The 27,694-nt window shown below is 33.4% G+C and overlaps 2 protein-coding genes and 1 long non-coding RNA gene across 3 annotated transcripts; 1 reads left to right on the top strand and 2 right to left on the bottom strand.

The window, feature by feature from the left end:
- The first annotated feature begins 1,936 nt into the window (after nt 1-1,936).
- On the top strand, nt 1,937-14,006 carry LOC149496380 (uncharacterized). The gene is made up of 2 exons (XR_016320999.1): nt 1,937-2,311; nt 13,694-14,006. It is a non-coding gene; the product is annotated as an uncharacterized LOC149496380 (long non-coding RNA).
- Nucleotides 14,007-14,925: 919 nt separating this feature from the next.
- Nucleotides 14,926-15,922, bottom strand: LOC149496379 (major pollen allergen Aln g 1-like). Its single transcript, XM_089722054.1, has 2 exons — nt 15,670-15,922; nt 14,926-15,430 (listed from the first exon to the last, which is right to left on the bottom strand). The coding sequence occupies exons 1-2, from the start codon at nt 15,851-15,853 to the stop codon at nt 15,117-15,119; spliced, it is 498 nt and encodes a 165-aa protein (XP_089578180.1). The 5' UTR covers nt 15,854-15,922; the 3' UTR covers nt 14,926-15,116.
- Nucleotides 15,923-20,442: 4,520 nt separating this feature from the next.
- Nucleotides 20,443-21,326, bottom strand: LOC149496378 (major strawberry allergen Fra a 1.06-like). The gene is made up of 2 exons (XM_089722055.1): nt 21,065-21,326; nt 20,443-20,979 (listed from the first exon to the last, which is right to left on the bottom strand). The coding sequence occupies exons 1-2, from the start codon at nt 21,246-21,248 to the stop codon at nt 20,681-20,683; spliced, it is 483 nt and encodes a 160-aa protein (XP_089578181.1). The 5' UTR covers nt 21,249-21,326; the 3' UTR covers nt 20,443-20,680.
- Nucleotides 21,327-27,694: the final 6,368 nt, after the last annotated feature.

Raw genomic sequence — 27,694 nt, 5'->3', positions numbered from 1 at the left:
AAATATTTAGAGATAAAGAGTATTTTGTTTTATTTATTTATTTATTTTTTAATACAGAGGAGGAATCGATCCCTTATAAATGACCCTAGACGAAATGACTCCAACACAATCAGCATCCAAAAACTCCTTAGCTCTTGACGAAGGCTCCAAATCCGAAGGCATGGATAACGCTCCTTTAGCTAAGGAATCACATGCACATTGACATACAGTTCTTAGGGTACCATGTGACTTTATTTGTCTAGAGCATCTGCATGAAGTTACAGGCAGATGAGCCTTTATTTGTGTTTGCAAAGGCCAAACTTTATAACTTTTCCTTAAATGATAGTGACACTTGACTAATTTCTTTTTATTCCATCTTAACATCCTTTATTATACAAAGCTAAATTCATCTTTTCATAATTAATTAATAGTTAAAAAACATTAATATTTATTTTAAATGAAAGGATTAATCTTGCTTGTAAGTCATGATACATTAAATCAATACAAATTTGAGTTGTGTAACATGATAAATTCAATTAAAATCAATCAATCATAAAATTGTACAATTTTGATTTTTATTCTGATCTGAGATTTATCTCTAAATCGCGAACCAAATCACTCAAAATCAACTTTTTGTTTTCTATCATTTTTTATTGCTTTAGATAATTACAATTGTAGTCAGAATTGTTATAATTATTGTTGGGGTGATTGTTATTCATTGAGATGATCTTTGACAATTGTGGTTATTATTACCGGAAAAGATGTGGTGAACCTAAAATCTCCGCAAGGAGCTAAAGTTGATAATTCCCTAACTATTGGTGATTTGAATATTGATTTGATTTATATTTTGTTTTTGCTTTATTATTGCTTTTGAGAGACATGTGAATATTCTAGAATTCTTATCAAAACGCTAGATAATGCTCCTTCTTTTCATTTGATTTTATTTATTACTTTTATGGATAGATATTGTTGATCTTACTTATAATATTTGTTCATACATTTTACATGCTCATACATAATATATAATTGTTATATAAAACTGTTTTCATATAAAATTTTATTTTGTTTTTTACCCAATTGATTTATTGCTTCAAACCGAATATCTAATTCCCACGACCTTTTTGGTTTCAAGCTCTAGTGCACTTTTTATATTGGATAACTATTTTTAAAGTCAAATTGAGATTCTTTTTTAGCTTAAGTTTTTCCTCGATAATTAAACAAAAAAATGACGAATTGTTTCTAAAAGTAAAATCAAATTTAAATAGTCATCTCCAGTGTAATTTAATCCAAATAAACATTTCAATTTCTTTAAATTAAAATGATGCTAGAACATAATATATTTTTGAAGTGGAAAAATTCATATAACTCATGGTATGTTATATGTATTTTTGAGTATTGAAGAAAGGGATTTAAACTTGAATCTATTGTCAGATGGTAATACACCTACCACTAGGATATATTTTAGTATATCGATTACGTTATACGTATTCACAAATTCACTCGTATAAATGAATTTGATATTTAAACTGAATTTCCTGTTGATATCTTACCATCAAAATAAGGGTAGCAATTCTCCTCCTATACGCCTACATTCCTCTATTATTTTGAATAGGGTAGAACTATAGCACAGATTTAAAAATTTCTATACTGATATAAAATTATTATTCACCATTAAATTTAAAATAATTAAACATAAACCATTAAATTTAAAATTGACTGAATGACTTGTTACCTATAGGATAGTGAAACGACCCGAAAATTTAATTTCGTAGAATTTTCATTTAAAAACTAAATTTTTTTATTTCAACCAATGAAATTATACCAGCTAGTGTTTTATTATTGCTAAACTGGACCCGTAAACCAATTCAATTTTTCTAAAACCAAGCGAAAAACTAGAAAACCAAGCAAATTGAGCCAAATCATAGAATTAGACCAAATCGGTTCGAATCGAACCGGAATGGTCTAGAAGCTTTAGAATTCTCCTTTCTTTTCTTTTCTTTTTTTTTTTTCTTTTCTTTTCTTCTTCTTCCAGCAGCGTCAACCCTCCCTCCCCTTCTCCTCCTCTCGTTTTTCCGACCGCCTGAGACCAGCGCCTCCTCGCCGTCGCCTCCTCGCCGCAGCAGTTCCGGCATTCCTTTCTCTCCCTCATTTTGTTTCTGGCGAACGCAGTTATCACAGGAGACTCGATCGGGAAGTAGCGTCGCATCTCACTCGACCGGCGACTCCAGTCTCTCTCTGTCGACGAAGAAGCTTCGATCTCTCTTCTTCACTCTCTCCTTCCCGTTCTGGCTGGCGCAGCGAACCGAGAAGCTGCGATCACAGCTCGTAGTAGGTAAAGTCGCATCCAAAACCTTGGTGAGCTCTATATGATCCCTTTTCCTTCAATTATTTAACTTATTCAATAGTTTATTTGAGGAAAGGGTTGGTAGAATCATGAATGAGAAATGCTAGGTTCCTGAAACACTATTCACACGACTAAAAGTTGGGAAAATCTGATTTTTGACTATTAATTGACACTATAACTGCATTTTTCAAGGAAATGTGTAAGTTAGGGTGTTTATTGTAGATCCTATGAAAGAAATTAGAATGATTGTGATATGGTAGCAGCCAACCTAGCTGTTTGCTCAAAATTTCTGCTTTGATATGAGGCAATTGACATGATAAATTAAGTTTTTGTTGGTAAATGAGTCAACTAGTGTTTATAATATGGATTTTGATCGAGAAACCTTGATTTTCTTAGGTTGGCAGCAGCCATTTTAGTTTAATTCTTGAACTAAATCTGTGATATGAAGCAAATGAAGTTGTAAATTGAGTTCTTGATTGGAAATGGGTTAACCATCGTATAATGTGTAAGTTTAACCAAACACTTAAGGTTTCTTTGATAAAGTGGCAGCCCTTAACTAGCGGAAATCACGGATTTTTGCTTGAACCATGTTTATGTTGATGGAACGAATGTGCCCTTCATAATTTGTTATAAGTGTAAAGGTACTAATGACAAAGTTTAATGAGTACTGAGAAATTTCTGGTAAAAAGCAGCAACTATCTTCACTTATTTCTATTGATTTTTGTTTGACATGCTACAATTAAGGTTGTAAATCAAATTCTTGGGTGGAATTAGTTAGTTGGTGTGATCCATGATTTTAAGATAGAAAAACTCTAATTCTTTTTGCGAATTGACAGTAATTACCTTGAATTTTTTTTGTATTGTCTTAGAAGGATAAATATATGTAAATGAGCATACTTTCAAGATTCCATGATGATTTGATGTATAAATGCTTATTTATGATTTGAGAGACGAATAAAATGGGTTCGTTACCTGAAATTTTGCTTGGCGAGAATGATGATTCACATATTATTAAGTTGTATTCGGGATCTTAGTTATATAATGATACGGAAAAGAAAAGAAAGTGTGAATTATAGTTGGCGTATGGTTACTACAAGTATATATATATGGATTGTAACATCCTAGTGCGTTGAGTTGAGTCATTTCATAGAGGAAGGGTGAGTGGGTTTAACCAAACCCGGTTGGGGTAGCATGAGATGATAAGTGGACTTATTTGCATGGAAAGTTTAGGACTTGTTTGCCTCCAAACATATAGCTTGGGTAGTAAGTTGTAGCCTTTGTATACTTGAGGTACCAATTAGAGAGTTTACACAGCCAAATCACTTCTTCTAGAGTCAACCCGTTCTTATCAGCTCACTTTCCCATTTTCATATTCTCTTCTTACTTTCCCTCCCGTTTCCTTTCAAGTTTCATGCACGTTAAGCACTAAGTCCACTCCAAGTAAGTAGAATTCCTTGAAGCTATATGTTATCCACTCTTTAATTGAGTTATATTGGAGATGAGTTATGAGAATTCTTGTGTATAGGAGAAGAAAGTTCAAAGGTAGCAGAAAAGAGAAGTTAAAACAGAGCCCCAGCTTTGTGGCAAGACAGGTTTGATATCTCTTGTTATTTCCCATGTTCTTTGCATGAAAAAATTGTGTGGAGTGTTGCTCATGAGATGATATGTTGCTTGTTGTTGGGTGGAAGTACTGGAAATGATGTGAAAACAGGGGATGAATATATGAAACGGAAACAGAGTTTGCTGGAAATGTTACCAGCAACTTCATCTTGATTTTGAACCCATATAATGATGGAATTAGGAATTGTCATAGAAGAGTTATTTGTTCCTTTCTGTGTTAGCTTTACATGGGCTTTTGAATCATTCAATTTGAAGTTGTATATTGAGAGTTATGGCCAAAAGAACACAGACTGCACAGAATCACGTCGCGCGCTCGCGCATACTGGGAAGCAAGTCGCGCTCGCGATTTCCTATTGCGCGCTCGCGACTTGAGTCAGGTAGCTCTCTGACTCTCAAATGGCACAACTCGCGCTCGCGACTTTCACATGCGCGGTCGCGACTTTGGCCAGAAGCTCTCTGACTCTCAGAGTGCGCATCTCGCGCTCGCGAATCACACAAGCGCGCTCGCGACTTCATCTCGCGCTCGCGACTTGTGCTGCGCGGTCGCGACTTCAGCCAGAAACACACTGACTCTTAGGGTGCACAAGTCGCGCTCACGACTTTCACATACGCGGTCGCGACTTGTGCTGTGACCCTCTTTTGCCTTTCAATTGCTATGTAATCACATTTCTTTGCTCAACATGCATGCATCCAATCATTTTACAACAAAAATACAACATAAGAACATGAATTCAAACAACATGTAAGCATTTATATGGTGTGAAATCAAATCAATAGGATGAACTATGAAGTTGCAAAACCATTTATGTGCTATTGTGTTACATTGTTGATATGCTAATATGAAGCTCCATTGAGGTTGGGTAGAAACCATGTAGATAAGGCTATGTCGCGACATAGAATAGCAGATCTGCGCCCCATACAGTTTGGAACTCCGGCTACAGGCCGTTGAGTGGATATGATTAAACCGTGCGGTGCGAATCCGGTTAGGGGCACCAAAACGGACAATATTGGCATAGGCGAATCCGGTTAGGGGCCTATAGCATACAGTTTTACCCAGTTTCATACAATTTATCTTATCACTTCGGTTTCACTATAACCTTATGGAGCCATTCAGATATCTTGACATAACATTTCATGAATTATACAGGATTATAAACAGTACAAAAGATAATCAAGATATCATGAAAGTATCATAATGTGTGAGCTTATATGTGCCATATATGTTTCCATGGTTCTTTCTATATATGTATGTGTTTAAATTGTTTCTTTATTTGTTGAGATATCCACTGAGCATTATTTGCTCAGCGAGTTACCTGTTTAACTCGCAGGTTTTGAGACTGGTCCATAGAGAGTCCGCGTACAACTGCTGCAGTTCATCTGTAGAAGACTCGGTCTTCAGGGTAGAAACTCATTTTGTTTTTCTTTTTATGGCATGTACAGGGCACACAGTTGGGCCCATTTCATTTTGTAAACTTGTATCATGTTTTGTAAATTACATTATTTTTTGGAAACAGTACCAGCATGTTATTATATTCAATATACAGTATGTTTTCAGCATGTCAGACCATACAGTCATCCAGTTTGTAGCATCTCGACTCGGTTCATTCGGGTTTACGGGTGGACCGGGAAGGGGTGTTACAAATTTTGGTATCAGAGCCCTAGGTTTAATTTCCCCGGGCTTGCATGCATAAGTCAGTATATGTACATGCCATGACTACCCTGATGAAGTAAGCAGTTGTTATTATTTTAGGAGGATGTCTCAGGAAGGTAAAAGTGAGTCACACGCCTCCAGAGCAGTGGAGGGTGAGGCTCCAGCAGCACCAGGTCAAGCTAGAACAGTGGAGGGTGAGGCTTCAAGAGCACTAGGTCAAGAGGTGCTGTTAAAGCAACTTGCAGATACTTTTAGACAAATTGCAGGAGTGATGCCTCAAGCACCCGTAATAGTAGAAAGAGAGAGAAAGCCCCCACTGGAGAAGCTTAGAAAATATGGTGCAAAGGAATTCAAAGCTAGTAAAGATGATAGCCCAGAGCTTGCTGAGTATTGGTTAGATGGGACATCGAGAGTCCTAGAACAATTGCAGTGTACAGCAGAAGACAAGTTGGTTTGTGCCACTTCATTGCTGATAGAGGAGGCATATACATGGTGGACCACTGTGCAACAGAGAGTAACAGCAGATCAGCGTGCTTGGCAATTCTTCTTGGATGAATTCAAGAAGAAGTTCATTACCGAGGCTTACCTAGATGCGAGAAGAAAGGAATTCTTATACCTGCGACAGAACAGAATGTCCGTAGCCGAATACGAAAGAGAATTCACTAGACTTAGCAGGTATGGTAAGCAGATAGTGTCTACAGAGGCCGAGAGGTGTAAGAAATTTCAAGAAGGCTTGAATGATGAGATTCAGATGGGAGTGGTAGCTTCCAGATTCAGAGAATTCTCAGCCTTGGTAGAGGCAGCTCAAGAGATAGAGCGAATACAGGCCAATCAGCGTTCTAGACGCCAGCGGTCTCAGCAGAGGAGAGACCAGACTCAGAGTGCACCCAGTATATCCCAGTCAGAAAGCAAGAGATTCAGAGGTGCTAGTAGTTCAGCTGGTTCTAGACCTTCTTTTAGCCAAGGCATAGCTAGGGGTGTTCATGCACCAGCAGCATCAGTTGTGGCTAGTTCTGCCGGTGGTATTCGAGGTTCAGGCAGAGGAACTGGTAGAGGCACCGGTAGAGGTGCAGAGTCAGCCGGTTATCCGTATCCACCTTGTGAGCATTGTGGTAGACGACATGGTGGAGATTGTTGGTTGGTGACCGGTAAATGTTGGACATGCGGAGCATCAGACCATCAGAAGAAAGACTGTCCGAAGAAGGCAAGAGTTCCTACCCAGTTCATAGCAGGTAGAGGTAGAGGTGAGCCCTTTGGAGTGCAGAGACAGCAGTCAGAGACTGTGGACAGGCCTGAGACTAGGGGTCCAGCCAGGGTTTATGCTATGCGAGCCAGAGAAGAGGAGGAAGCTCCAGATGTTATAGTTGGTGAGTTTTCTTTATTTGAGCATGTAGTTTATGCTTTGATTGATCCTGGCTCATCTCATTCATACATTAGTGTGCCTACACCCTGGGTTAAAGGGTTAGCGGTTGCACATGTGGGTCAGGGTATGTTGGTTACCAATCCATTAGGAGATGTAGTAACAACTCATACAGTGATCAAAGACTGTCCAATTGTTATTCATGGAAAGGAATTTCCAGGAGATCTTATGGAGTTGCCATTTAGAGAATTTGATGTTATTTTGGGTATGGATTGGCTATCTAGACATAATGCTCTAGTTGATTGTGCAAAGAAAAGGGTGACGTTATCTACACCAGCAGGGGAAGAGATTACAGTAGTCGGGAAGCGGCGAGAGTTTTTGAGTAATGTGATATCAGCCATGGCAGCAAAGAGATTAATTCAGAAGGGTTGTGAAGCATACTTGGTATGTGCGTTACAAATAGAGAAAGAAAGGTTGAAAGTGGAAGATATACCAACAGTATGTGATTATCCAGATGTGTTTCCAGATGAGTTACTAGGGTTACCACCAAGAAGGGAAGTAGAGTTTACCATCGATGTCTATCCTGGAGCAGCACCAATATCTATTGCACCTTACAGAATGGCACCAGCAGAGTTAAAAGAGTTAAAGATTCAGCTGCAGGAGTTATTGGATAAAGGCTTTATCAGACCCAGTGTATCACCTTGGGGAGCACCGGTATTATTTGTAAAGAAGAAAGATGGATCATTCAGATTGTGCATTGACTACAGACAGTTGAATAAGCTGACAATTAAGAATAAGTATCCATTGCCTCGAATCGACGATTTGTTTGATCAGTTAAAAGGTGCAGGTATATTTTCTAAGATCGACCTCCGATCAGGATACCACCAGTTGCGGATAAAGGAAGAAGATATCTCCAAGACTGCATTCAGGACCCGATATGGTCACTTTGAATTTTTAGTAATGCCATTCGGTCTCACAAATGCACCAGCGGTTTTCATGGATCTTATGAACCGCGTGTTTCATTCATACCTGGATCAGTTTGTGGTGGTGTTTATAGATGACATTTTGGTCTACTCCAGAGACAGGGCAGAACATGATAAGCATTTACGGATTGTACTTCAGACTTTGAGAGATAAACAGCTGTATGCTAAGCTCAGTAAGTGTGAGTTTTGGCTAGAAGAAGTTTCTTTCTTAGGACATGTGGTGTCATCAGAGGGTATCAGAGTGGATCCTAAGAAGATTGAGGCTATTGTTGATTGGAGACCACCCAGAAATGTCACAGAAGTTCGAAGTTTTCTGGGTTTAGCCGGTTATTACAGACGGTTTGTAAAAGGATTCTCCATCATTGCATCACCTTTAACAAGATTATTGAAGAAAGAGGTTGTATTCCATTGGGATAATAGATGTCAGCAGAGTTTTGACACTTTGAAGAGAACGTTGACTGAAGCACCAGTGTTAACTCAGCCAGTGTCAGGTAAAGACTTTGAGATTTACAGTGATGCCTCTCATACTGGGTTAGGATGTGTGCTCATGCAAGATAAGAAAGTGGTCGCCTATGTCTCCAGACAATTGAAACCACATGAGTTGAATTATCCAACCCATGATTTAGAACTAGCAGCCATTGTTCTAGCATTCAAAGTATGGCGGCATTATCTGTATGGTGAAAAGTGCTACATTTACACAGATCATCAGAGTTTAAAGTACTTACCAACACAGAAGGACTTGAATTCAAGACAACGGAAGTGGATGCAGATTCTGGCTAATTATGATTATGTCATTAATTATCATCCGGGCAAGGCTAATGTGGTAGCGGATGCCCTTAGCCGGAAATCCTTGTATGCTTTGAGCTTAATGAGAATCAGCATGGAGTTGCAACAGCAGGGAGTTATTCTAGCACAAATGCAAGTCCAACCATCTTGGCTTCAGGAAGTTGCAGAAGCACAGAAGAAAGATGCACAAATAGCCCTATGGGTTAAACAAGTCCAGGCAGATCATGGTGGGAAATTTAGATTGGATAGCAATGGAGTTTTGTTTTATGCAGATAGAATTGTTATACCACAGACAGGGGAGGTCAGACAAAAGATTCTGCATGAAGCTCATAACAGTCCATATACAATGCATCCAGGTAGTACCAAGATGTATCAAGACTTGAAGACAGGCTATTGGTGGCCGGGCATGAAGAGAGACATCGGAGATGTTGTAACAAGATGTTTAACATGTCAACAAGTAAAAGCAGAACATCAACTGCCATCCGGGTTACTTCATCCAATAACAGTGCCAACATGGAAATGGGATCAGATCACGATGGACTTTGTTACTGGCTTACCTCAGACACAGCGGAAGCATGATGCAGTATGGGTAATTGTGGACAGATTAACCAAGTCAGCTCACTTTCTACCAGTCAAGACGGACTATTCTCTGGACAAGTTAGCAGAAATTTATGTTAGTGAGATAGTTCGACTACATGGAGTTCCATCATCCATTATCTCTGATCGTGATCCAAGGTTTACATCGAAGTTCTGGGGTAAACTTCAAGAGGCATTAGGAACGAAACTGCATTTCAGCACTGCATTTCATCCGCAGACAGATGGGCAATCAGAGAGAGTGATTCAAATCCTGGAAGACATGTTGAGATCATGTGTTATTGAATTTGAAGGCAGTTGGGACAAATATGTATCTCTCATGGAGTTTGCCTACAACAACAGCTATCAAGCGAGCATCAAGATGGCACCCTATGAAGCATTGTATGGTAGAAGATGCAGAACACCTGTATGTTGGACAGAACTTAGTGAGAAGAAGATTTTGGATCCAGATTTGGTGAGAGACACAGAAGAGAAAGTAGAAATCATCAGAAGACGGCTGAAGGAAGCAAGTGATCGACAGAAATCCTATGCGGATTTAAAGAGAAAAGACATTGAGTATTCAGTTGGGGATAAAGTATTTTTGAAGGTTTCACCATGGAAGAAGATCTTAAGGTTTGGACAAAAGGGTAAGCTTAGCCCTAGGTTCATTGGTCCATACGAGATTGTTGAATGCGTAGGACCATTAGCCTATCGCCTAGCATTACCTCCAACCTTAGATCGAATCCATAATGTATTTCATGTATCCATGTTGAGAAGATACAGATCAGACCCCTCACATGTGTTATCAGCGGAAGAGATTGATATTCAGCCGGATCTCACTTATGAAGAAGAACCAGTTCAGATCCTAGCCAGAGAAACTAAAGAATTGCGGAACAAGAAAATAGCATTGGTGAAAGTTCTTTGGAGGAATCATAAGACAGAAGAAGCAACTTGGGAATCAGAAGACACCATGTGACAACAATATCCGCATTTGTTTACAACAGGTAAACTTCGGGACGAAGTTTTTATTTAGAAGGGGAGAATTGTAACATCCTAGTGCGTTGAGTTGAGTCATTTCATAGAGGAAGGGTGAGTTGGGTTGAACCAAACCCGGTTGGGGTAGCATGAGATGATAAGTGGACTTATTTGCATGGAAAGTTTAGGACTTGTTTGCCTCCAAACATATAGCTTGGGTAGTAAGTTGTAGCCTTTGTATACTTGAGGTACCAATTAGAGAGTTTACACAGCCAAATCACTTCTTCTAGAGTCAACCCGTTCTTATCAGCTCACTTTCCCATTTTCATATTCTCTTCTTACTTTCCCTCCCGTTTCCTTTCAAGTTTCATGCACGTTAAGCACTAAGTCCACTCCAAGTAAGTAGAATTCCTTGAAGCTATATGTTATCCACTCTTTAATTGAGTTATATTGGAGATGAGTTATGAGAATTCTTGTGTATAGGAGAAGAAAGTTCAAAGGTAGCAGAAAAGAGAAGTTAAAACAGAGCCCCAGCTTTGTGGCAAGACAGGTTTGATATCTCTTGTTATTTCCCATGTTCTTTGCATGAAAAATTGTGTGGAGTGTTGCTCATGAGATGATATGTTGCTTGTTGTTGGGTGGAAGTACTGGAAATGATGTGAAAACAGGGGATGAATATATGAAACGGAAACAGAGTTTGCTGGAAATGTTACCAGCAACTTCATCTTGATTTTGAACCCATATAATGATGGAATTAGGAATTGTCATAGAAGAGTTATTTGTTCCTTTCTGTGTTAGCTTTACATGGGCTTTTGAATCATTCAATTTGAAGTTGTATATTGAGAGTTATGGCCAAAAGAACACAGACTGCACAGAATCACGTCGCGCGCTCGCGCATACTGGGAAGCAAGTCGCGCTCGCGATTTCCTATTGCGCGCTCGCGACTTGAGTCAGGTAGCTCTCTGAATCTCAAATGGCACAACTCGCGCTCGCGACTTTCACATGCGCGGTCGCGACTTTGGCCAGAAGCTCTCTGACTCTCAGAGTGCGCATCTCGCGCTCGCGAATCACACAAGCGCGCTCGCGACTTCATCTCGCACTCGCGACTTGTGCTGCGCGATCGCGACTTCAGCCAGAAACACACTGACTCTTAGGGTGCACAAGTCACGCTCGCGACTTTCACATACGCGGTCGCGACTTGTGCTGTGACCCTCTTTTGCCTTTCAATTGCTATGTAATCACATTTCTTTGCTCAACATGCATGCATCCAATCATTTTACAACAAAAATACAACATAAGAACATGGATTCAAACAACATGTAAGCATTTATATGGTGTGAAATCAAATCAATAGGATGAACTATGAAGTTGCAAAACCATTTATGTGCTATTGTGTTACATTGTTGATATGCTAATATGAAGCTCCATTGAGGTTGGGTAGAAACCATGTAGATAAGGCTATGTCGCGACATAGAATAGCAGATCTGCGCCCCATACAGTTTGGAACTCCGGCTACAGGCCGTTGAGTGGATATGATTAAACCGTGCGGTGCGAATCCGGTTAGGGGCACCAAAACGGACAATATTGGCATAGGCGAATCCGGTTAGGGGCCTATAGCATACAGTTTTACCCAGTTTCATACAGTTTATCTTATCACTTCGGTTTCACTATAACCTTATGGAGCCATTCAGATATCTTGACATAACATTTCATGAATTATACAGGATTATAAACAGTACAAAAGATAATCAAGATATCATGAAAGTATCATAATGTGTGAGCTTATATGTGCCATATATGTTTCCATGGTTCTTTCTATATATGTATGTGTTTAAATTGTTTCTTTATTTGTTGAGATATCCACTGAGCATTATTTGCTCAGCGAGTTACCTGTTTAACTCGCAGGTTTTGAGACTGGTCCATAGAGAGTCCGCGTACAACTGCTGCAGTTCATCTGTAGAAGACTCGGTCTTCAGGGTAGAAACTCATTTTGTTTTTCTTTTTATGGCATGTACAGGGCACACAGTTGGGCCCATTTCATTTTGTAAACTTGTATCATGTTTTGTAAATTACATTATTTTTTGGAAACAGTACCAGCATGTTATTATATTCAATATACAGTATGTTTTCAGCATGTCAGACCATACAGTCATCCATTTTGTAGCATCTCGACTCGGTTCATTCGGGTTTACGGGTGGACCGGGAAGGGGTGTTACATGGATACTTTAAACCAGTGGAATGTGGTGGTTAAGTAAATGTTTATTTTCATTTATTTGTTATTTTATGTATGGGCTTAACCTTAGATAGCAAATCTTGGATTGTTAATAGCTAAAGTTTTGTATTGTGATTAAATATTTATACTATTACTAGATATGGAGGAAGGGAAATTAATTTATTTGATTGCCCGATGGATGGGTTGTGTGTGTAATGGTTGATGGATATAATATTGTGATATTTGAGCAGGTAAATAGTCCAATTTTTAGGGGAGGTGCTGCCGAAATTTCGGTAGAACTTAAACTAATTTTAATTGATAACATAACAAATAAGCTTATTTAGATAATTTTTACAATTCGATACATAATAAATAAAGTGCTTTAACTACCATATCATTATCATTGTTTATTATTATTATTATTATTATTATTTATTTTATCGTTGTTGTTATTGTTAATATTATTTATTTAATTATTTAATTGCATTTGAGAATGGATGTCTAATTGTGCATTGCATTACGATGTTCAACTGATCAATATGTTTGCATCTAATTGCAATGTTTGATTAATTGTGTTGTGATAATGCTATGCTTTGTTTGTGTGGAGTTGGGATGAAGTGGGTCACCATGGGTTTGTGAGGACGGTTGGACCGTCGGCCGGGTAAATGGGAGATCGGCACCCCCGTGTGTACCTACCGTTGTGATTTGTATGATATGGAAAACCATAGGTTGGCTTCTTTATTGGGCGCACCTGATAATCTAGATTTGATCGCAGCCCGCAGGGTGGCCTTCTGTTGTGAGCGCCTGATGATCTAGATTTGATGGAGACGACCGAGTTGCCTCCTGTTGGTATGGAAAAGAAAAGAGAGAATGGAAAAACAATGAGAGGGCTGGTCAAGTGAGGATTAGACCGGTCGGCCAGTATGGGGGATCGGCTCCCTGGTGCACACGTTATAAGAGGATGGGCCATGTGGGAGGACGGCTCATCGGGGGTTTCGGTGACGCCACAGACCAATTTCCACGTGATGTGATTATATGAAGATGTTAATGATTGTGAGTGCTGGTGATTTGCCACTTGTGTGACTGGCTGCGTGAGCATATAACTAGTCGGATGACTAGATTGATATGTTTACACATTTATGTGACTGCATGTATTGTGCAATAATTATTACTCCTTAGAAAACTCACATGTTTTGTTTGATGTTTTCAGGAAGTAAGTTTTTCTTAAATCCGATTTAGGCTACGTTCCTTCGGCGCAGGGCAATAGAGACAATAGAGGAATTTTTCCTAGTTCCACAATTATTTTACTATGTAATTATGGGTATACATATATATACCCAAGAGTTAGTGACTCCGCAGCTGTAGGATTTACATATATTTAGTCGTGTATTAACATAGACAAAATAATTCTGTAAGCCTATATTAGAATGTGATATATTGTTAATTGGGCCCGAACTATGGAATACTGTAGAAGATAAACTTGGGCCGAGAAATAATAAAATATTGAAGTTTATTTTTCATAATCATATGGACTGAATGTTGAAATTTATACCGAGATAATAGATTCTAGTGTTTCAGACTTACTACGGGCCTCGGGGGCCTTAAGTTTTACCTGTGCCCTAGTGCCGGTCCGACCCACGGAATTGGGTCGTGACAGATAGGTTATCAAACAAAGATGATTTAGTTTTCTATCATTAAAATAAAAAAAAATAACTATTTAATTATGTAAATTAAAAAATACTATTTTCAACAACTAAATTTTAAAAAAGATACTATTTTCAACACCACTATAATTATATAAAACATAAAATTCAAAAATAAATAATTGTCTAATACTTCAAATTCATCTACTCAAAATAAATTATTTAAATTTTTAATAAATAATTGTAAATTTTTAGTTTCTTATTTTTTAAAATATTTATAGTGTATCATGTAATTTAAATCATATTATATATTTTTTAATATAATATTATTTAATTAAAAATTAAATTATATAACTCCAATGCTTGGCTTATAAATCAAATTACACCTCCATATATAAAAAAATATTTTAAATTAATTAATCTAATATTATTCTGTATATTAAATAATTTATTTTATATAATATAATTTAAATTTATATCAAATTACAAGTCCATGTATTGTCTATGTATTAGATAATTATTTTTATATTAAAATACTATAAAAGTTAGGAAATATCTAGATAAAAAATAGATAACAGATTGAGTAACCTATTGCAATAGATTTTTATAGACATATGTCAAATAATGAGCATTCTGTATCAATACAAAATAATTAATAATTACTATCTTTACAGTAGTAAAAACCTCTTGAATAACTACTAAAAACCAAAATTGAAGTAACTAATAAATAAATAAACCTTAAAATATTTTAATGTTGTGAACATTTTATGCCATTATTGCCCCCACTTGCACCGTAAAATATTTTAATGAAACAAGTCGTTTATTGCATAAATATACATACAAGTCGTTTGTTTAAGTCGTTTATTATAGACAATAGTATGGTGCAAGTCAAGTACCCGTTGACATACACATACATCCAAGCTTATAATATAAGACCAAACTACATATAATTGGTCACTAGATATAATAGTAAACTTCTAACTGCATGAATCAGTTTTGAACATTGAGTTCACAGGCTTCAGGATTTGCCAATATGGATTGCTCCATAGCCTTTATAATTCCTAGGGTCTTTCCTTCCTCAGCCTTAATGGTTTCATCCGGTATCTTGGCATTACCCTTCGAATATAATTTCATAACACCGCTGTAAACAGATCCTCCATCAGGCGAAGCCTCTATTTTCAGTTCATAACAAACTTTATCTAATGTCTCAGGCCATGGTTCTCCTCCCAGTGTAGTCATGTGGTATACAAAGTTCTGAGGGTCAATTTTGTCAATCCTGTCTCTTACATACTTAAGTCCGCTGCCTAAATACAACAAAAATGATTAAACTTCAGTACCAGACTAGCTGGAGTCAGTTGTATGAATTATTTATTTTCAGTATTCATTCTTATTAAATTAATATCAATGAAAAGCAAAATATAAGTTGGAAAATTTTTTAAATATTTTTAGAAAGAGAGAAAATTTGAAAGGTACTTCTGAAATCATTTGATACATGTTGAAAATTTTTCATTAGTAATTAAACCAATAATAATAAAATGGTTACCTTCTGCATATGTAATCTTCCTAATAGTTCCAGGCCCTCCATTTCCTTCAAGAATCTCAAAATTCTTAAAGACCTGTGGAAGAGTTTTAGGAAGAACAGAGTGGCCATCGGTAACGATCGCCTTAAACAACTTGGCTGCAGGGATTGGAGTAGCAAGCTTGTGTTCAAGGACTGAAACAGTCATGTTTGGTGTTTGGAAACGAAAAGCTTTAAGAAAGAATTTTTTTTGTGTAGTGAGATGTTGAAACTCAAGGCTGAAGCTGCTATTTAATAGGCTCAGCTGTTGGACTGTACTACAGGTTTTTATATGTTAAAATAATATTTTATTATGTACAAATATCTAAATACAAATATCTAGATAAAAAATTGGGTAACATGTATATTTTTTGTATTTTAAATATATTATTTCAAAAAAAAAAGATTCATATAGCCAAGAATATGACATCTGCAATCAGAAGATAAGAAAGGCAAGGACCAAAAATTTGCGCTTTTTTTTTTTGAAGGGAAAAATTTTGCTCATTTGGTCTGTTGCCAATATATCTATTACTCTTTTAATTTTGTTTTTCTTTTTTTTCAATTAAAATTTATTATGATGAGTAGCTGCCTTATTTTTTTTATAAATGTCATTTGTTATAAGCGAATTCATAATGTGACTTTTATAATGATTAGTCTTTTTTATGACATGGCTTGCACGTTAACTATATTCGTTATATATTTATATTCTTTTAATTTATTATATATATATATATATATATATATATAATAATAATAATAATAATAATAATAATAAAGCATAACAAATATAATTGCTTAATTTATTTGGTTTTTGTCGTACTTGCTACTTATAATTTTACTTTTTATGTACTTAAAACTATGTACAAGCTACTTGTTGTACATACTTATACAAGCTACTTGTATATTTATTCTATTCTCCCCAAAGAAACGTTTTAGGATATATTTTAATTAGTTTGATTCATAGGCGGGGTGATGTAGAAGGGTAAATAATTCATTCTCAAGATTTACCTAATGTTGATAGTATTAGACTCTATAGAGACTACAAGTCCATCCATAAAGCAAACCAATCAACATGGACCTTTTTGAAAAAATTGTTACAATTTTAATTTTTTTTTCCTGCTCAATTGGTGTCCTTCTAAATGGAAAGGATAACAAATACATATTTTATGGTGAAATTACCAAAACACTATTCTTGGAACAATTTAGTATATTATAAAAATTTTAGAAAAAAAAAAACCTAAATTTGCATCATTAAGTAATTGGAAATATACAGTCCAATCTAGGGGTAAAAAATATATATATTTAATCCAGAGTCATTTTATCTATAACAATGATTAATGAAGCAATTTTTAGTATATATGCAATAGAATAATTGTAATCTAAAAAAATTGAAATTCTATAATTGCAGTCTACTAACTGAATTTCTTGTTGTCACGGCTGCCGTCATATGCGGTTGCAAAAAAAAATTAAAACCTCGCCAAATTTAACAGATCCACGGTCAAGGTTGACAGTGCTTTCGCAAGTGTGCGAAATCGCTACAAGTAATACATGATGAGTAGAATATCGATCCCACGAGAATTGTATACTAAGTACCAAAATTATATTAATCTATTATTTTTTAAATGACAATTGAGGAATTTGTTTCTAGAATTTAAACTCAACAAGTAAAAATAAGAAAAAGTCAAGCAAGCAATTATTGATTAAAATAAATCAAGGAATTAAGACTACTAGGGATTTTGATTCTACTTAATTTTATCCAATTTACTTTATTAGTTAATTAATCAATTTTAATTGTTCAAATATGAGAAACAACTCTAGAATCACTAACAAGCTATCTCGATGTATTGTTAGCTATTTTAATTCCATTTAACTACCTATCTTCCAATAGCACAATTAAACATGAATTAAATCATTTAGTTTTGTAGTTTGTTTATGAATTCATAAATTAAAGTTGTTAATTCATTAAAACCCCCCATAAGTCAAACCATATAGCTTCCGCATCAAGTTGTTATTCTCATGTGATTCATTAACTTTTTCATATCAAAAATTCTTCTTCCGATAGTGATTAATGAAATAAATCAATTCAGGGGAGGAACTCTGCCTGGAAGCATTAATTTTATCAATAAATCATAACTTGAACAAGGAAAAACAAATCTAATATTGTAAATTGGAAAAGAAATTAAGTTACATCAAATCGCGCAGTATGAGAGTTTAGTTAGACATAATACTTAAATAAAACTCAATAATACTTGATAAATATTTCATACTCAATAAAAATAATGAAAGAAATAAACAAGATTAAGAATTTAGAAATAAGAACTAGTTAACAATTAGCTTTGAATGACTTCATTGAATCTTTGCACAACTCTTGAATACTTAAACTCTTGAACAAATAAAACTATATACAAGGCTAAAAGGATGAGATGGGATGATATGGGATATGAGATGGAATGCCTCTTACAATGAACTCTTCTTCCCTTTATATATACTCCTTGGGAGAGAAATCCACATAGTTTAGGGAATAAAGTCCACCTTTGTTAGGAGATAAAGTTCTCAATCAAGCCTTAAATTTCTCTCAATCATGACTTCCCGTATGCATAGATTAAAGCTTGATTTGCATTTTGAAGAAAGTATCCAAGGTGAGCTCATGAAAATGGTGGGAATTGGTTAGCAATTTTGACTTAGTTCAGCTTTTGAAGTTTAGCACGGGCGTGCTAGATCTTGGCTTTATGGAAGGATCAGCACGGGCCGTGCCCAAGGGCACGCTTGAGTGAGCTCATGTGGCACGGGCATGCTCAATGGCACGGGTAGGACGTGCTAGGCTCTAGAAGTCCACGGTGTTTGTAGCACGGGCGTGTTGTCTAGCACGGCTAGGGCGTGCTAGAGTCTGACTCTTCATTTGCTTTTTCTTATTCCTAGCACGGGCGTGCTGATGTGCACGGCCTAGGTGTGCTAAAGGCTGACTATTCTTGCTTTATTTTGTCCTTTTCTCTGCCAAAACCCTGCAAATTTTCTTAAGATCAAGCGAGTTGTGTTTCAAGAAAACTTTTGAATAAAGACATAACAAAATTAAACAAAAATTAATTTAAATAAATTAAAAATGCTAAAAATCTTAATAAAAATTTCATAAAAATTACTATAAAAATAACACTATCAAAGGTGCTTCAAATTTACCGGGAAAGATCAATTTAAAGTCAATTTTTGTGAATTACAACTAATTATAATAAATCTATAAAATTCTCATTTTATAAACTCAACTTCAAGTCACATAATCTTTTTACTCAAATCCTAAAATTGAAGCAAGATCAGATATGACCCCAAAATAACTTGTATCCTAGCTTGAGTACCATGATGAACTCCTTTCAAATCCTTTTTTTCGTTTGAACTACCTTCAAATCCAAATCAACTGTTGTTCTGAATAAAAAAGTAATCAAAAAACAAAATACATTGTAAAAGAATGTCGTCCGCTAGTGTTTCCCTCAGTCCAGCTCAAAATGTCTTTTACTGGTGTCTTGTTTTCGCCGAACAGCGGCAGGAGCACAGGCGAGGGAGAGAGGCAGTAACCTCTTCGTGCGATGCAAAGAGAGGAGAGGAGAAGAATGTTTGATTTTCTCTCTCCTCACTTATCTATTTATAGTCCAATTCCGCCTGGCTTGGCTTTGATTCAACTTGATTCTCTAGTTTACTTGACCTAGCTATGTCGTTTTATCAAGGGTATTTTGTCTTTTATTTTTTATGTCTCACTTTTGATTTTGCTTTATTTACATGACTAACAGTAATACGGGCATTTTTTGTACAGATAAACTATTTTGTTTGATGGAGTGAAAATCCAGAAATAGTAAATTAATTCTCCAAAATAGAAGAAGAAAGTAGTTAATTAGGTTAAACGTCAGTACCTCAAAATATTTTCCCTGAACAAACCACCAAAATGACATTAATTCATCTAAATAGTCTTAAAAATATATCAAATTGAATAAACGAAAGCCATAAATCTTACAAGTAGCTAGCTAGCAAGGTTTACTAATATTATTACAATACATAATCACATAATATTTTAATATTATGTATCATAATCATGAATGCGTCATCATTATCTTCAGAAAAATAATTGTTACAAAATTTAATTAATTGATAATGGTATCTTTTCAATTGACTTAATGGATAGAAACCAATTTCTTATATTTGCCGACAAATTACAAACTAACTATGAACTGATGTGATCTTCAAAAAGAGGATGTATATGAAACTAATATACCACGCTGAAAAATCATGGATAAAGGAAAAACAAAATAATATATGAAATGTTCAGCTTCTAGTGATATATTTCATTAGGTTTTTTCACTTAAATCACTTAATTTCTATTATCTAAGGTTTAGCTTTCGGTTATCTTAAATTTTTTCTAGACTATATTAATAAAATTAAATTTTATTTGCTGATAACAAGTGAAAGGAAAGTTGAATTTTGGAGTAAGACAAGCTTAGTTAGCTACATAAATATATTAATTATTTGTGGTGGTTATGGGAAATTTTCATGACGAAGATATACAATAATATATATTAACAGGGAGATTAGGATAGATTTGTATTGTTATGTGTTTGACTTTCCTTTATTAATTAACACAGAAAAATGGTAATCATATGAAAGATGGAGAATAAGCATTGACGAGGTAATTAGTACAGATGCCATTCAACAAGGACAAATTTGATGAAAGAATACACTTTCTAACCAACTATAAATTAAATGATCTGAGGTCGTAAATTTTGATAAAACAAGTCGTTTATTGTCTACATATAACAAGTATTTTACAACAACGTACAGTATGGTGCAATTCAAGCACCCATTTAAAACGACATCCAAGCTTTTATTATCAGACCAAAACTAGATAATCTATATTTGGTCTGAACAGGAAATTAAAAAAAAAAAGAAAAAAAAGAAACAGAAAAAGCATAAGATATAACCATAGCCCACATGCTTCAACTTTGGAAATTACATGGAATTAGTAGGCATTAGGATTTGCCAACAGGTACTGTTCAACAGCCTGAACCATTCCTGCGATCTTTTGTTTGTCAGAGTCAACGCGTCCCTGAAGGAGCGCAGCATTATTACCCTTTGGATAGGTTTTGCAACTAACATGGACAACAGATCCTCCATCACCTGAACCCTCTATTTCTATTCCAACTGTGACTTTCTCTATTCCATCAATCCATGGTTCTCCTTCGTATATACTGTATTCATATACAAAGTTCTGTGGGTCATATTTGTCTACTTTATGTTTGTACGACTTCAATTCGTTACCTGCATGCATTAAAACAAAGAACTCTGGTTAATTACAACTCAAGAACTAAAAAATAAACACCTAATTCCTTAATAAAATGATTACCTTCGTGGAGTGTAGTCTTCTTAATAGTTCCAATCCCTCCATTTCCTTGAACAGTCTCAACGCTCTTAACGACCCCTGGAAGGATTTTAGGAACAAGATTGTCGGCATCGGTAACGAGACCCTTAAACGCCTTGGCTGCAGGGATTGGAGAAGCAATCTTGCGTTCAAAGACAGTAACAGCCATCTTAATGTTTGGTGTTTGGAAACTAAAAGATCGAAGAAAGAAATTTGCTGTGTGTAATGAGATGTCGAAGCCCAATGCTGAAGCTGCTATTTATAGCCTGAGCTACGGGACTCTGCTACTCGTGTAGATGTGTTAGAATAATATTATTTTACAAATATCTAGATACTATATGCGTATACGATCACTTACTAAAAAAATAATATATTTACCAAACAAAGAGAGATAATCCTAAAATATTACAGATATTAAAACTGTTTAATTAGGAGTGCAAATGAGCCGAGCTCGGCTTGAAAAGAATTCAAAAAAGCTCGAACTCGAGCCTATTCATTTAGTAAACGAGCTCAAGTTTAATAATATTCAGTTCGAAAACTTATCAAGTCTTATCGAATTTATATATATATATATTATATTTTTTTTCAATGATGGTTACTTCAATTCGCTACCCGTGCATCAACACAAAATTATAGGCTGAAGCTACTATTTATAGGCTCAGCTCCGTGATAGTTATTTGAGAAAGGAAAAATTACAGTATGATCGCTGTGGTTTACAAAATACAACTCACTACAAGAAATTCAGTAATTATCGATAGAAAATTTCGTCGGTAAAATATAAAAATCCGTTGGTAATTGGGTTTACAGACGAAATACTGATGGAAAATATTCCGTCAGTAAAACCCTTGTCGGTAAAATATTACCGATCAAAAATTTATTCCATCGGTAGTTTAGTAGTAGGATATATGTATAATTCGGTTGGTAATTGATTTGTAAAATATATGGTCAGTATTCCATCGGTAAATGATCGCCAAGCCGTTGGTATTTTAAAAAGATTTTAAGAAATAAAAGTTTTTAAATTATATAATTTTGGAATTTTTTTCATTGTTTCATAAATAATAATCAAATCAATTAAATTAATTACAGTCTTTATAATTACACAATTAAATTTGATTAATAATTAAGGTAGTTTAAAAAATTAATTATAAACACAAAAATAAAGGAAGAAGAAAAAGATGAAGAAAAAAAAGAAAACAAGTAGAGAAGAGGAGAAGAAAAAAGAAGATGAAAGAGACGAAAAATAAAAATAGAGAAGGAAAAAAAAATGAAGATGAAGGGAAAAGAAAAAGAAAGTGAAGGAGGAGAAGAAAGAGAGAAAAATATAACTAGAAAAAGAAGAAGAGGAACAAAAGTATAAAAATAAGAACAACAAGGAGAAGGGAAAAAAAAAAAAAGCAAAAGGAGTAGAAGAAGAATAAAAAGGAAAAAAAAAAGAAAAGTGAACAAGAAGAAGAAGAAGAAGAAGAAGAAGAAGGAAAGAAAGAAAGAAAGAAAGACGAAGAAAAAGAAGAAGGAAAAAAAGAAGAAATAGAAATAAAATGATAGGAAAAGATGAAGCAGGGAGAAAAGGATATCAATTTATATTGTAGATTCGGCAATTAACAATGAAAATTTTGTTGCTAAATTGAAAATTTTTGTTGCTAATTTATTTATTTTGCCGCCAATTTATGGTGCAAAAAAAATCAAAATTTGTCAACGGAATTTTCGTCACTAAATTCTAAAATTCATCAATAAATTTGGCAATTTACCACCCATTTATACTACCTAAATTTTTAACTTTTTTTTCGAATTTTATCGATAATTGATTAGTAATCTTGGTAAATAGCTATGGATTAGCAACGGAATGTGTTTTGTCGCTAATTTGTGGGTAATTGGTTGGTGATCCATCGGTAAATCATTAAAGATAGGCGCGAATATTTGGCTATTTTTTTACCTATGAAATTGAAAATCTATCAGTAATTCCGCCATTAATTGGTCGCTAATCTATCGGTATAAATAAAATATTAGCACAAATATTTGGCGCTTTTAATTATCAATAGAATTTAAATCTGTCGGTAATTCATCACTAATTACCCACGAAATATGTTCCGTCGGTAATTGCCGAATTTCTTGTAGTGACTAGTTCTTCCTTGTCTTTTGTAAAATATATTAATTTATCCTTGTATTTTGCTTATGTTACACTATTAGGTCTTTTCGTCAAAATTTTACGTCTTTTCCATTAAGTCAACAAGAAACAACAGATATCAAAGTAGATATCTAAAATATTATACTAGAAAAATGATAATATTGTCCCTGTGATTTGAAAAATACAACTACTCTATCCCTATATTTTTTTTTTTTAAAAAAAAAAGGGATATTGTCGCCATTTCATAAGATACTTAATATAAAAGATGCAAAAATTGGACGAAATAAGTTTATAGTCTAATGAAGTGAATTATAAGGATATTTTAGTCTATTTCTTAAAAATAGGGACAGACTACTTGTATTTCACAAATCACTGGGATCGTAATGCAATCTTCCGTTTGAGAATTATTTGGATAGTAAATGTGTGTTCACTAGTAGAAAACTAAAGTAGTTTTTTAAAAAAGGTTTCCAAGAAAATTGTAAAACAAAATTTTGTGTTCAAATTAGTTAGTTTTCTTGAAAAACTAGAAAAAACTAGAAAAAAGTTTTTCAAAATTTAACTAATATTTAGAAAACAGTCTTAAGTTGTTATTCAAAGTTTTCCTTTATGACAAAAGACATATTTTCCAACTTTTTTTTTTTAATTCTCACTTTATTGTTAATAATAGCTAAGGTATTAATTTTAACTTTTGATTTTATTTTTTATTTTGGACTACTATCACAAAAAAATTTTGAATTTCATTACCATAATTTATATATGTATTTATTTTTATTTATGGCGAGATCTTGGATCAAATGATTATTTATTTTCAACTTTGTAATTATTTCATTTGTCAAAAACTCTATCATAAAAAAATATTAAAATTTTTCATCAAATAATTATAACTATGTGTGACAATGGTTTACACATATTTTTATACATATAATATTTATAACTAAAATATTAAATTTTTATATTGTCTTTATAAAAATTAATAAAAAATATATAAATTAATAAATTATAAATAATTATTTTAACGGATACGGTAAATAAGTAACAACAGAAAAATTAAAAATTAAAACTGTAAATAATTAAAACTGTAACAATGTACACTAAAAAAAAATAAAACTGTAACAACAGAAAAAAATGATAAAATAATAATAATTTTTAAAAATATTTCATAGATTGACCTACCGGATTTAGACAACCATGAATCGTCTATTTTTTAGAAATATCCAGATGCTAAATGTATGACGTGTGCGGTTGAGAAATTAAGTGATTAAGTGGGTGACTTATATTTTAATTTTAATTTTATCTCTTTTCAAAAAAAAAAATTATTTTATCAAAAGTGTCGATATGCGACTCGTGGATTTCTAGAATGTGACATCTCCAATCCGAAGACAAGAAAGGAAAGGACCAAAGATTTTTTCGCTTGTCTTTTCTCTGTTCTGTTTCTTTACCGGGTGAAGGTGCCCACATTGTCTGTTGCCGACTTCGCAATTCCTCAGTCTTGTTGCAACCTGTTTGGACCGACTCGTCGGATCGATTAAACTGAAAAGCAACAGACTGTTGGATTCGATTTTTAAAAAATCGAGTTTTTTCAAAAAAAAAAAACCAGGTTGAATTTTTGATAAAAACTGGAAAAAAAACCGGGTTTTTTTTTTACAAAACCCGAATTTTGATAATATGTTGTTATCCATTTTAAAAAAAAAAAAAAAAAGTGTTTGATAATTTAATAGGCATTTAGCATGGTTTGTTTGTTTAAGGAACTAAATTTAGTTTTTCGACTTGAATTGAACCATGTGATTTGAAATTAAATTTAAATTTAAATTTATGAATGTTAAATTATTGTTTCATTTTAAGTTAGAGTATTTATATATATTCTTTGTTATATAGGATGAATATTTGATGAGAATGATATATTATATATGTTAACTATTGTGAAAATAAATTTTGTTGCCCTTAAAATAAGTGTGAGTGTGAGTATATAAATGGTGACGGAGTCAGGATCTTTTCATAGGAGTGAAAATATATTTATCATTCTATACGATAAATAAAAAATAAATTTGGTTTAAAAGAGAATCTTAAAATAGTGTAATTACATGAGCAAATATATTACAAGTGGTCAAAATGAAAATAGTATAAATAACAACAAATCAATAGAGATTTTTTAGTATACATAATGACTATAGGAAAGAAATAATCTTCTAAAATTTACATATTAAAAATTACAATTAAAATAATTATTAGTATTTAAAATTTTAAATATATTATTGTAAGTTTAAAAGTCAATCAATTCAATTTCATATTATTTTCCAAAAACTATCAAAATTGAATCATTAATTATAATATCTCTTTGAATAAACTAAATATCACATGTGTTTATTCAATAAATTTAAAATTTTAAAGTTTTTTAAGTTGTTAAATTTTAATTAAATAACTAATGATAAACAATTGAAATATAAATTTATAATACTATTGTACATTTAAAATTTATGTGAATTTTATTTATTCATAGATAGAAATCAATATCAAAACTAAAATTTAAAAAAAGAATATAAAATTAAAATTAACTATATAAGTCATTCAATGGTGCGAAAAAATAATTTATAAAGATGTGAGATCTTTTATATATATATATATATATATATATATATAATAACTAAATCTATGCAAAAACTAACTAATATTGTTTTACTAGCTAAAATTATATAATAAAACTAAACTAAAAAACAAAAAATTGCATACAGTAAAATCATGTAATAAAAGTTCCGCTTGTTTCTATAAAATAGCTAGCATAAAAATATTTTTTGCAATTTTGGAGTGTTCAAGAAAATAAGTCAACAGAAAATATTTTTCTAGTCAAAGAAAAATTAAGTCATTTTTTAAGGAAAATAAATTTTCATTTTTAAGAGAGTAAAATATTTTCCGGATATTGATAAATCTTATAAATTCATATTTTTTTAATTTATTAACCATTGTAGTTATTACCACCGGTCACTATTTACTACTGCCACCACCATCGGCTACCACCACCGGCCACCGGTGGCTTTTATAATTTACATTTTGTTTTTTGCCTTCTTTTCATATTTAATAATAAAATTTTTAGATTATAAAATTTCTATTATTATTAATATTTTTTATGGTCTTATGACAAAGACTTAATACTTTTAACCAATTTTCAATATCAGAACCAAATAACGAAAAATAAATCATTTGAAAAATATTTTTCAACAAATTATTTTTCTACAAATTATTTTACGAAAATAAACAGAGCATAAATTAAAAAATGAAAAATTCGATGCAGTGAGATTAAACCCGGTCTGGTAACTTGAGTAATAAGGACCCCAAGCCCTCTGACTCCGTCAGTATATATATATATATCAAGAAATTAAAAAAATAGAAAATTTGATGCACACATTCGACCTTGATCCAGTCACGGTGCTGTTTCGATTGGTGGTTGGATTCTAACAACATCTATTCCTGTTTTATTTTTTTTGTTTTTTTCAATTAAAATTCATTATGATAAGTACCTATTTTATTTTTTTATATGAAAAAAACTACACCCAGATCCTTAACTTATATTCTAACTAATACTTTTATCCCTCTATTTTAAAAAATTACTATATATGATGTCCCTCACTTTTGCTCAAACTCACTGTCAGATCATTTCATCCAAAAAAAACTAATACTTTCGGTTCAAAAAGGAAATATATTCTATTCAAAAAGTGTGTTTAACTAACAGTAAATTGTTTACTTTTTAGATGAAATGACTTGATAGTTAATTTAAGTAAATGTTAAGGATTTTATAGTAATTTTATGAAAATTAAAGGACGAAAGTATTAATTAAAATATAAGTTAGGGATCTAGGTATAATTTTTTCCTCTTTTATTTATAAATTTCATTTATTATAATAAATAAATTCAGATTTCAGACTTTTATATGATGTGTGAGTGTTTCATTCACAGATAGTCATAAAAAAATCGGTTAATCCTTGGAGATTATACATCGGCTATGAAAAGTGTTTGTGAGTTAAGTTTTTTTTTTTTTTTTATTTTTTTTTTGAATCCATAAAAGGCGTAATAAACCGAAATAATGCTGTGAATTAACTTGCTCCATTCAAGTCTTAATGGACACATAAGGCATCCGATGATTCTCCTAGTCTCAATCGACTCCATCTATTAAATGGGGAACCGAATATTCTTACGACTGCTTAGCAGGCTTTGGACCATGGAAAAAGAAAATCATTTTGTGAAGAAAATACATGGAAAAAGGAATCTTAATTATATCCACTGATGAGAAAAGAATAAGAATCAATGAAAGCAGAAAAAGGGTGATAGATATTTATTCTGGTGGTGTTTCTTAATCAATTAAAAAGATAGAGACGAATCCATTTTTTCATATTCAAATTTATCTCAATTACAAAGAAATGCTCTACTTAAATGTCTAGAGTATACTCTTTGATGCTTTATGTTTTCTGCCACTTTTTGTTGATGTTCTGTTCATTTAAA

Source organism: Jatropha curcas, chromosome 5 (assembly GCF_041381405.1).
Source record: "Jatropha curcas cultivar XTBG-Jc1 chromosome 5, XTBG_Jcur_1.0, whole genome shotgun sequence".
NCBI classification, from domain to species: domain Eukaryota; kingdom Viridiplantae; phylum Streptophyta; class Magnoliopsida; order Malpighiales; family Euphorbiaceae; genus Jatropha; species Jatropha curcas.
The sequence above is the reverse complement of the archived record's forward strand: the minus strand, read 5'-3'. Positions and strand labels throughout refer to the sequence as shown.

Bases quoted from the DNA above. Each gene is read 5' to 3' on its own strand.
- LOC149496379 (XM_089722054.1), bottom strand. From the start codon at position 15,853: ATGACTGTTTCAGTCCTTGAACACAAGCTTGCTACTCCAATCCCTGCA. The intron at 15,431-15,669 runs GTAACCATTTTA...TGTTGTATTTAG, and splicing joins GAAGATTACATATGCAGAAG to GCAGCGGACTTAAGTATGTA.
- LOC149496378 (XM_089722055.1), bottom strand. From the start codon at position 21,248: ATGGCTGTTACTGTCTTTGAACGCAAGATTGCTTCTCCAATCCCTGCA. The intron at 20,980-21,064 runs GTAATCATTTTA...TAATGCATGCAG, and splicing joins GAAGACTACACTCCACGAAG to GTAACGAATTGAAGTCGTAC.